The 11,691-nt window shown below is 32.8% G+C and overlaps 1 protein-coding gene across 1 annotated transcript in view; it reads left to right on the top strand.

The window, feature by feature from the left end:
* Nucleotides 1–868: 868 nt before the first annotated feature.
* The window catches only part of LOC111640363 (TATA-box-binding protein 1-like), a 47,488-nt gene continuing 36,665 nt past the window's right edge, over nucleotides 869–11,691 (top strand). The window contains exon 1 of the mRNA XM_023386378.1: nucleotides 869–1,234. Within this exon, the coding sequence (XP_023242146.1) occupies nucleotides 995–1,234 (240 nt within the window). The 5' untranslated portion in view covers nucleotides 869–994. The remainder of the gene's footprint in view (nucleotides 1,235–11,691) is intronic.

Genomic DNA, 11,691 nt, shown 5'->3' with positions numbered 1-11,691 from the left:
CCAGACAAACCCGTGATGGGTTTGAAAAAGAAGCCTCCTTAATGCCCATTAGATAATATGAGAGACAGACAAAAAGAAAAAACTAGTGGGAATGAAAATAATTCGGATTACAATTAAGGATTCAAACTTCTAATGAGAAAAAACATAACTCTTGTTAATCTTTCGGAACATTTTCGAACTGTTTATTTTACGAACAATTTTAAAAAATAAAATTTCGAGCAATTATTGGCACCCTATAAGTACCGGTACATTGCTGAAAAAGCCAATCCGATTCAATCTAATCACATTCTGATAATTTAGAATTAAATGATTAACTATGCCTTACAAATTATTTTAAGTTGACGGATGACCAAGTGGTCAAGGTGGCAACCTACCACTCTGGGGGACTAACGGATGGAATCCGGACGGGTCAAATAATCCAAATTTCGGGGGGTTGTCCGTTCGGTTATATCGGGCCCCGTCCCTCACCACCCGGCCGCCCCATTGTGGGCCTGGCCGAACCCATAATGGGCTTGCAAAAAAGAGGCCTTCTTAGTGCTCACAAGGCAGAGAGTTGAAAAAAAAATTTAAGTTAGTAATTTAGACAAAAAAAGTTTAAAGCCATATTTTACTGAAATAAATTTCTAAAAATTTTATAAGTTTATAGTTCCTGTCTTAATTTAATTATATATAAAATTTATTATAAATTATAACAGGTAAAACTAAAAAAGATAAAAAATAATAATAATAATTTCAACTAGTTATTAATTTAAAAAATTTGATTATNAAAATTATCAAATATATATTTATTATAAAATAATGCATACTTGTTTTACATTTAAAAAATATTTTGTATGCTGTTATTTTGTAAATTCCCACTAGAGGGAGATTCACGTTGTGATTTTTAATATGGATCCTTACTAGAGATTGTTTTCTCAAGAAACTGTTAATTGTTTTTATTATATATTGAAAAAAACTTTTGTCGCTTAGAAGGTTTAACCGAAGAGCGTTAACAATGGATATTTCTAGTCCGTCGTTTAATTTAAATTTAGGAACACCGCTATCGGTTGATCCTATAGAGGAACAGCACATGCAACAACTTCAGAGACAAATCCAACAGTCTCCCCTTTCTGCCCAAGTACAAGATCAACAACAGTCAAATGATCAACAGCAAAGAACTGCAGTTAGTGTTATTCAACCTTTCACAAGTAGCACTGGACTCACGCCTCAACCACTGATTCAGCCTCAGACACCAGTAAGTTTGAGCACATAACTTATTCGGTAACGTAATTTACAATTTCAATGAAAATTTTAGATATATTAAGAAATCTTAATTTGTATTTTGTTTATAAAAAACACAATAAGCTATATTAGAAAGTACTCAGCAAACCACAAAACATAACATACAAATAATACCTTATCCTTGCCTAGAAAATATTTATCTCGTAAAAACAAACGTTTTCAGACTGAATGGTAAATAAATACAAAGCGAACAACAAAAAAAGGTCATGCAAAAGTGTCCCACTGGAGTCGTGAAGGTTACCTATAATGAAAATATGAATAACGTTATGAAGGAAGTTGCAGACGAGAAAGGTTCCAGAATGCTTATAAAACGGGCCCCAAATTTATATAAAATCCTCAGAAACGATAAAAATAGCATAAAATCAGAAAAAAAACTGGGAGTTTACAGAATTCCATACGAAAATAAGCAATTGGATATTAAAAAAGATTATGTCGGAGTAACCGTGAGAAGTTTAGGAATTAGACTCAAAGAACATAAATATACAGGTATACCTCGCCTTACGTCGGTAATTGGTTCCAGGAGAGATGACATAAGTCGAATCTACTTGTCATTAGGCTAAACCATAAATTACCATTCCCGGTTCTGTATTTTATTTATTAATGCATTTTTAATAATATATGGTTAATAAGGATCTATTTTAAGCTTACAAACAAATAAATTTTAGTTTTTAATATAGTACAGAAAAAAGTAATCTAAATTTATGAATTCAGGTACTGTAAATACAGTACATACAGCTGTCCCTTGATAGTCCGACGTTTTGTAATCCGACATGCTCAGTAGTCCGACACACCTCCCGTCAAGGTACCCGTCCGCATTACGTGTCTGCTTGCACAGAAGCATGTTGCGACGTGAATCTCCCCACCCAATTCTTACAAGATGACACACATTTCGTGTGTTTTCCATGAGCAGTTCTGTTCGAACAGTTGGAGTAGGGAATATTGTAGGCTACTGCTAGCAAAACAATGCCAAATATGTAATCACTTTCAGTAATCCGACACCCCTTTGGTCCCATACCTGTCGGATTATCAAGGGACAGCTGTACTTGTAAATGTATATATTTTAATATGATTTTATGTGCTTTAAACGTTTTTCTAGTGATATTACGACTTCAATATTTGTGGCGGACAGACGTAAAGTCTAATAAAATGACTTAAACTTGATTTTTATTTTTCCATATACTTTTTTGACAAACGACATATACTTGGGAACGACATAAGTCGAGGTATACCTGTAGTATAAGAAAAAGAGTCCAATGCAACAATTCTATCACAAATAGCACAGATGCAAGACTCTGTAGTCAAATGGAATGATGCAGCCATCATCAAACCTGTATATTCCCCATCTTTGGCAATGACGGCAGAAAAGATCCAGATTTATAAAAGTAAACTACATGAAGGATGTTTGAATGCGAGGGATGCAGAAAGTCTTCCCTCTGCATGGAAGTTTATGATTAAAAAATTTACTAAGAACTCCAACTAATTAAATTAGTAATTTTAATTTTATTAGAGATATTGTTAGTAAACAATGTTATATTCTTATTTTATATTTTTCACATGATTAATTTTTGTTTTATTTTAATTTATTTAATTTTATTCCGTTAGTTATTTAATTTTTTGAATTTATATTCTATTTTGGAATACTTTAGTTCTAATTTCATTCACAACCTGATGATGTCCTGTGAATCAGGCTGAAAACGTTTGTTTTTATGACATAAATATTTTCTCGGCTAGGATAAGGTGTTATTTGTATGTTACACAATAATCTATAATTATCAGTATTATACATTATTGGAACAAATACAGAAAATATCCCAATCTCCTTGCCAATGACCACTATTGGTTGCACTATGACAATGTTTGTTTATATGTTACTAATATAGGCCAAGAAAAATATTTCATGGAACCTGTATTGGTACAGCCAAAGTTTGGCATCCTGTGACTTTCGTATTACTAATACTAAAATTTAAATTATAATGAATGCATTCCCATCTGTGACTGCAATTGTCAAAGCTTTGGAGCCAATTCTAAAAAACATAAAGAGATGGGCTAGGATATGTCTTTTGGGACTAGCAAAAATGATTGCAAAGGTGCATATTCCACGGAAAATGTGTCAAAAAGCACTATGATACTATAGCCCGGAAAAAAATAAAACCAATTTCTTTTTTCCTTGTAGATTTGAAACTTCTATCAAAATGAACTCACTTTAGTTTAATAAAAATAGTGTTAATGATAATATTTAATCAAAGTGCATTGATATATTAAAATAGATAAGTAATTAGTACTTTGCTTTTTCTCATAGACCAGAAAGTCCTTTAAAACCAGAATAATTTTAAAATGCTGCCAGAAAAACATTGTATTTGAACTTATATTGGGAAAACAAATTTCTTTAGAGTATTTTAATGTTGATACAAGTTTAAAAAATGTTACTTCATAATAATTGTTAAAGTAGGAAAAAGTTAGATGTTATATACAAGAGTTGATTGATAAATAAGCTCTCCTACCACAGTGTTTTGTGTACTGCAGGGATGGAAACATGATCACAATTTAGTAGCCATAAGAATTTGTCTCTGTACAGTAGCAGACTGGCCAGGATAGTTTACCCAATGGCAAGGGGGCCCCTTAAACATTAGATAATATGTTAAAAATGCTAATGACTGGTAGTAGTATGAAAATATAAAAAGAATATTCAATATAATTACTGTATGCAACTAAAACTTACATTGTATTACTATTTTAATAAAATCAGTTTCAGGATACTTAATATTTAAAAATATAATAAACTGAAAAAATAATTGATTTCAATTACATGAGGTCAATGCATACGTTATATCGGCTTGGATCTTTACTATTGTAAGCTTAGCTAGAAATCCCCTGGGTTTCATTGGGTATTATTAGGCTCTGAGAAAAAACCCAATGCCAATTTGAAGTGGCAAAAAAAAAATCTGCCACCAGTTTTACCTACTAATTAATGCAGGTGCTGGTAACCTTACCTTACCAGTTTGGAGTCTAGAAAGCAAAAGTTACATGTTACACTGTCATTTAGAAATAAAAAATGATTCCTAACGAATAATACCAAATAACATAATCACATGTTATGACATGTCAGAATTTTTTATCTTTAGTCCACTGAACAAGGTTCAAAGTGAAAAAAAAGGGTCACCCAAAAAAACAAATCCCTAATCAGGAAACAGTGGGTAGCATTGCATGAAAACTACCTTTGGTTCTCAATGTCACTTCCTGCTTTCCTGTCCAAACTTCCTGTGTGACATCATGACATCCCTAGATCTGTAGTTCATGGAACTCCTATTGACGGGAGCTCAACATTCTGTTGTTTGTCCTGAAGCATGCTTTGTGATTCAATTTCATGCTGAATGTCTAAATAAAATGGACTAGTTTTATCATTACTTTAATAAAAATATTGCAAAGTGGCAAATTTGACACTATGCAGCACAACACCTGAATCCCAGCTAAAAGGCATAATCAGCCAAGTGATGTAGGTCTATTAGATTTTATAGTACCACGACCATCATCCAAATCAAAATATAGTACAGGTCCACAACAAAAATCAAGAAGCAAGAAACAACACTTGTAACTCAAGTCATTGCATCATCACTATAAGTACAGAAAAGAGCTACTTTGAATTTAAGAGACAAATACAATAGCATCCTTTATTCATCAACCCATGACCAGTACCTCTTCTGGTTTCATTGTTCCAGCATCCATACTATCTATAGTTGCAACATCTGAACACAACTTTAACTAGTTACAAGAAATAAATGGCTTGGTTATATAGTCAGGTATAAATGACTTGGTTTCTGAAGCACATCTATAAATGAATCTACACAAAATAAAAGAGCAACTGCTGGAATCTTTGAATATCTATCATGAACAATTCTTAAACAGTTTGTTTACTGAGCATCCATTTCAGCCACTTTAAGCTCTTTTGTATAAGAGGAAAACTATGAATGATTGCTTCCAAGAAAATAGGTGCTTATATTGTTTGATCTTTGAGTCTCCCAACACTTCAAACAGCTGAGAATTATATTTTTATCTCCACTTTTGTGAGAAAATGAGTTATTTAGCTGAGATTGTGGCAGCAACAGCATCCATGTTTCTTTGCAGTCAAAATAAGAAAGCTAATACAAAAGGAGTAAATGGTTATGCAATTTTGTCTTATCTCCAAAACTCCAATTTCTTTTGTGCTAATTTGTTGTATTTCCACTAGCCAATTGAACTGGTGGATTTCATTATGTGACTGGCCTCTCTCTTAATGGAAGCAAATGTGGTTGCCATGCAGTCCTGTTGTCATGAATTTCTGCAATTTTCTATGGTAAGGGTTTTATCTGTAGTTCATGTTACATTCGCTATCTTAATGTAATGAAATAACATTTATGATATTATCTTTTATATAATTATGAGAAGATGGTTTTATTTACCAGGAAGATATGGCATTACAATACAAAAAGACTAAATATGCTGGAGGATCAATTTATTTTGCTTTCTCTTATTTCTTTTTCTTGAGAAAGGTCATTTAACATGACCGAAAACATTTGGAAGTAATAAACTTCGGCTGCAAGTTCATAAGGTGTCTTAGTAAGTCTTTTGGTATTAATAGTATGCAGTCTTGAACGAATTGCATGTCTACTGATGAACCAATTTCTGACAATAGCCTTATTCTTGCAAAAATGAAAAGACTTCAAAATAATACAAAATTTGGTAGAGAAAGCAGAACAGAAAACAGGAAGCAATACACAAAGGTGTCACAAGAATCAGATCATGACCATCTTGTTCCAGAACAAGTCACTGATGCAACAGCACTCAAAAATTTAGAGTTTGACAGCCAGATTTAGTGGCTGTTTTTGAAGATGAAACCAATTGCTGCTGCAGAAAACCCACTTTCAATGGAGATAAAAGACATTATGTTGAATTTCACGTCTGCTGTTGATGTGGATTTTTATAAATCTGGTCTAAAATTTTAAAGAAACCAAACTTGAGTTTTTATTTAAAAAAACCAGCATTATAGATAAGAATATGGTATCAATAATAATACCAAAACAAGAGTTTGAGTGTTTTACAAACTAAAAAAATGTACTAAACCTTTCACTGTATAGAGTGGAATAATAAAAATAATATCAAAATTTGTAGCAATTGCTGAATTTCTTCATTCTTCTTAACACACATCTTGCTGTATGTCCAAATACAAATGTATTTTAAAAAAGCAGAGGCATTTTGTTTTATTTTCAAAAGAACACCCCAAATTTCTCCACAGTAATATAAAAATTATACACGAGACTGAAAATATCGGAATAACTTGTATGGAGAGAAATATATAAATGTTCACAATGTTCAGTTATAATAAATGATTTTATAGTATATCAAACTTTGAACTAATCTCTACTTTTTCAAATTTCTCACAAGGTGAAACATTATAATTTTCAGCTATAAGCATGTATGTAGCTTTAATGACTACAGGTATATTAAGAGCTGGACAGAGTATACAGAGCTGGACTTTACATGAATTGACAATCAACACACATCAGAAATTTATCAGTGTGGTTAATGATGGCACTTTAATGAAAATGCAAAAAAAAAAATATAATTAAAAAGTAAGAAGTATTGAAGCAGAGGAATATTGGTCATAAGGATTATATAAATCATAAAGTTGTTAGGCAAGCAAGAACTTTAGAGATCACAAAAATGAAATGGACTACACTCTGGATAATGAAATTCTGAATCATGGCAATTTTTTAGCTACAATACAGTTGAATGTAAATTATACCATTATAGTAGTTCACTTTAGATTCTAGACCTAATATCTAGAAGAGATCTAGTACATGGATTAGCCTGCGCCTACACCAACCAATTTGCTGCACACAACGGTCCCAACACCCAGTCTGCTTCTAACAAATGAACAATGCATCACAGGCTCCAGGCACACACAGTACTGTTCAATCAACATTTGAAATCCTTATACAAGGAGATTGCAGGCCAGAGTGGTACAGAAGTCACATACAGGAGATCTGGTATACAAGTTGCTAGGCAATGCAAAAGATAAAATGGATCAAACCAGAGCCCCAGAAGTGTACCCTATACCTCTAAGAGATGATAGATTCCAAAAGGACTTATTCTATATTGGCTCAACCAAATGATCAATACGTAAGAGGGTATGTGAACATCGATACGACCTTGTGAACAACAGTCATACCACCACCTTGTCCATATATGCCACTCACCCGAAGTACACGCGGACCTCCAGAATGCCAAGTTAATCATGCAGGCCTTTCAAATAAATTCATAGCCTGGAGGCATTGGAAATATATAAAGCCAGCCTAACCAGCAATTGTATTAACTTTAAGGACTGCAATACAGTGGCGCATATATGGAAATACAGTACATGTATGAAAGAGTTGAGCAATGTTAACCCATTATAATTTCATCTTATACAATATATACAGCTTAAAAAAATTGGTATGGATCACACGATCACATTTTTACGGTTTATAGTCAAACAACCGTACAAATTTGCCTCGTGTGATGAGATATTCGAGCTTTTAAAAAGCGATTTTTCGAACAACATTGTTCTGACATTCAACTTCGGAAACTCCATTTCGTTAAAAATCCTGAGGCAGGCCTTGGTGAAGGCTGAAAACGTTCGAGTTTTTGACAATAACCAAACACCTTTTTCGTTGCCGAGAAAGTTTATTTAAAACAAATGTTTTCGACCTATTCCATAGGCCATCGTCAGGTTGAAAATGGACAATTGGAACATTTCTGTTCCACAAGATTGAATACAAATATTTAAATTTAAAAAAAAACCGACAATGGATTAAAAAAAACTTATGAGTAATGTATAAAAATATATATAATAAAAAGGCAAAGAGTAAAAACAAACTTAGAAATACTACTTAATATAACTATCAACTAATACTACTTTGAACATTAAAAATTAACATGTAAATTATGAGTTCCTGGTAGACTTTTTAACGATATACTTCCAGGCTGATGGTAGGCCTTCTGTGTCCCTCGCATTTATAAATGCCTCTTCTAGTTTTCTCTTATAAATCTCTATTTTTTCAGTTGTCTTTACTAATTTAGGGGAGCTCACAGGTTTGATAATGTCCATTTCATCCCATTTAACTACTGAGCCTTGGGTCTGAGCCATCTGGGAAAGTACTGTTGCGTTGGAACCTTTTCTGATGTTATACTTGTGTTCCTTGAGTTTTACTCCAAAATTCCTTGTAATGCCAATATATTCTTTCCTAATTCCCAGCTGTGCGTTTTCATATGGAATCTTATACACACCTGCTTTTTCTTCCTTCTTAATGCTATCCTTGCCATTTCTTAAAATTTTATACAGGTTCGGAGCTCTTTTTAGAATTATTGTTGATTCTTTGCAGTCCGCAATTTCTTTTATAATGCCTTTTGTATTTCTGTTATAAATGAATTTTGTGATTTTACTGGGACATTATTTTGAGTCCCTTGTTATGCTCATTTCGCATCTTCTAACAATTCCTGTTATTGTGTCTTTTTTGTACCCTATGGCTTCGGCTACTTGTAGAATTCTGTGGATTTCCTTTGCTCTGTCCATAATGTTGTCACAATATAGAAAGGCCCTTCTGATTAGAGCTCAGAATGCTGCCATCTTTAATGGTATGGATCATTTGATTGCGAGGGGATGTAAAGCGGACTGTGCATTTGTTTAATGTAAACACTGGTGGATAAATGCCCATTTTTGACTTGGATGTTGATGTCTAAAAAAATGTGCTATTACGGAGCTTTTCTGTTCTAATTTCAGTTTTAGGCTGTCATTGTTACGATTACTCCTTTCAATGAATTAATTTATCCTATGATTATTCCATAATATAAAGATGTCATCCACATATCTTTTAAAATATACTATATCTTTTCGGAAGTCATATAAAACTCTTTTCTCCAGTTTTCTAACAACCAATTCACATAGTATTCCTGAGATCGGACTTCCCCTTTTCTGTCTATATCTTTGACCGTCATAGCTGAAGAAAGATTCGTAGTATATCAGGTTAGCCAGTTCTACTACTTCGTCGTCGTAAAATATCAATTCAGGATTCTTGTTGAACAAGAATTCAAGTAGTGCTTCCTTGCATGATTCTATTTTTATGGAAGGATACAAGCTCTCATAATCCAATACTGTTCCTACTTCCTCTTCCATTAATGATATGCCTTGTATTTCTTTGACCACAGTGCCAGGATCTTGTGCCACTAGTACATTGCTATCAAGCTGGGAGGAGATAAACTTGTGTAATCTTTTTTATAAGACAAAAGTCGGTTCCCTGCATTTTTCCACTTTACCTTTGTTGTGTGTTTTAGCGAATGTAAACAATCTTGGAATACCAAGCCTTGATTTTCAGCACTTCTTAAGAAAAGGTAAAACAGTAGAAAGCTTTGTTTCTTCTAGCTTTTTGACCCTTCTATCAATGGTCTCGATGATTTTAACGTTTACCTTTTTACATTCCATTTTTTTTGATGTAATCTTCTATCGCTTTGTTGTAAGTTTCTCTTTTCATGATCACCACATGTTTATTTTTGTCCGCTCTTGTTACCATTGACGTTCAGCCAATGCTTAGTAATCTGAATGTCATTGTTCTTAGATCCTCCTACCTTCCAATGCTCTTGGTTTTTAATGACCGTTTTCCATCTAAAATAATCATTTTCTAATGAATCTAGTCCAACTAATTCCTCTTTCAATCTCTTGAATTGAGGTTTCCCAACTTCCTGGATTCTCCGGGATGAAATTCAGGCCTTTTTCTAGAACTTCCTTAATCTTAGCTGGTACATCTATTTGGTCCTACATAACAAATGTTGCAAGGTTCCTCTTATTCTTTCTTGTTGCTTGCTTACCGATAATCCATTTCATTTTCTTAACATACTTTTTTGTTAAATTCTTATGAAGTTTGTTAGTCCAACTACTCCTTTGTTAATTTCCATTAACTTTTCTGGATCATCATTATATATATTATTTTCAAAGTCGATAAGCTCATGCAAGAGTCCATATTTTTTGTTTTTCACTATTCTGATAGACTTTCAAAGGCATGCCAGACAAAACGTAACTTTCAGTGTAAGGCATTCCTTTAGGACACTGATTCTATAAATTCACATGGGAAAAACTTTGTTTTTCAAACATTCCCTTAAAAACTCCAACTTGCAATTAGCCTTGACCAGCTTAATCGTTAACTCCCTGTAATGTTCAACCGATGCTACCATAATAGCATTAAATAGAATGTGCTCAGCAAAAGATTAGACAATAACCAAATACCTTTTTCGTTGCCCAGAAAGTTTATTTAAAACAAAAGTTTTCGACCTATTCCATAGGCCATCGTCAGGTTGAAAACGGACAATTGGAACATTCCCGTTCCACAGGATCGAATACAAATATTTAAATTTCAAAAAAAAAAAAATTGACAACGGATTAAAAAAACATACGAGTAATGTATAAAAATATATATAATAAAAAAGCAAAGAATAAAAACACTGTTTTTTTATTATGTATATTTTTATAAATTACTCGTATGTTTTTTTATCTGTTGTCAGATTTTTTTTGAAATTTAAATATTTGTATTCGATCTTGTGGAACGGAAATGTTTCAATTGTCCGTTTTCAACCTGACGATGACCTATGGAATAGGTCGAAAACGTTTGTTTAAATAAACTTTCTCTGCAACGAAAAAAGAGTGTTTGGTTATTGTGTAATTTATTACTGAGCACGTTCTATTTAATGTTCGAGTTTTCGTTGAAGTGTTGTTACTGTTTTTAATATAAGGAAGAGTTAAAAACCACTTCCCCCTCTATTAGAACAGAAAAACAAACAACTGATGAATGGTATTGATGAACCAAAATGCACATATTTTAATAAATAAATCTCATTCGACTTTCAAATTAAATAACTATGGTTTGATAAGTCCTTTGGAATAGTAGAAAAATAATGTTAATCCTTTAATCTTCCTATTATTATTATTATTAATGTCTTAATGTCTAGATTATAGTAATGAGTGTTAAAACTTTATCACGAGAAAGAAGTAATTTTTTAAAATATTCTATGTAAAAATTGAAAGTGTCCGTAGAAGTAGATTACAGTAGAGCATCGATTATCCGACCCCCGATTAACCGTCACCTCGGTTAACCGACTGCGTTCTAGTCGGCAAATTCAAATGTCCGCTAGTGATGTGGCGCTACATTATTTGGCTGTCTTGGCTACTTTATTTTTACGTGTTTTAGCTGGCAACACTGGATCGACCATGAAAGAGAGCCAGTATTTAAACGAGGCTTAATTTTCTAATTTTTAACGATAAAATAGCGACGATTATTATTTTTTAAAAAAATTTGATAGGCTTAACATGGAGGAAAATTCAACGCGAAGTAGGTTAATAGCGATATA

This window comes from Centruroides sculpturatus, unplaced genomic scaffold, assembly GCF_000671375.1.
Source record: "Centruroides sculpturatus isolate CEXI.00-Female unplaced genomic scaffold, Cexi_2.0 scaffold1261, whole genome shotgun sequence".
Lineage (NCBI taxonomy): Eukaryota > Metazoa > Arthropoda > Arachnida > Scorpiones > Buthidae > Centruroides > Centruroides sculpturatus.
This window is presented reverse-complemented; position numbering and strand designations above follow the sequence as displayed.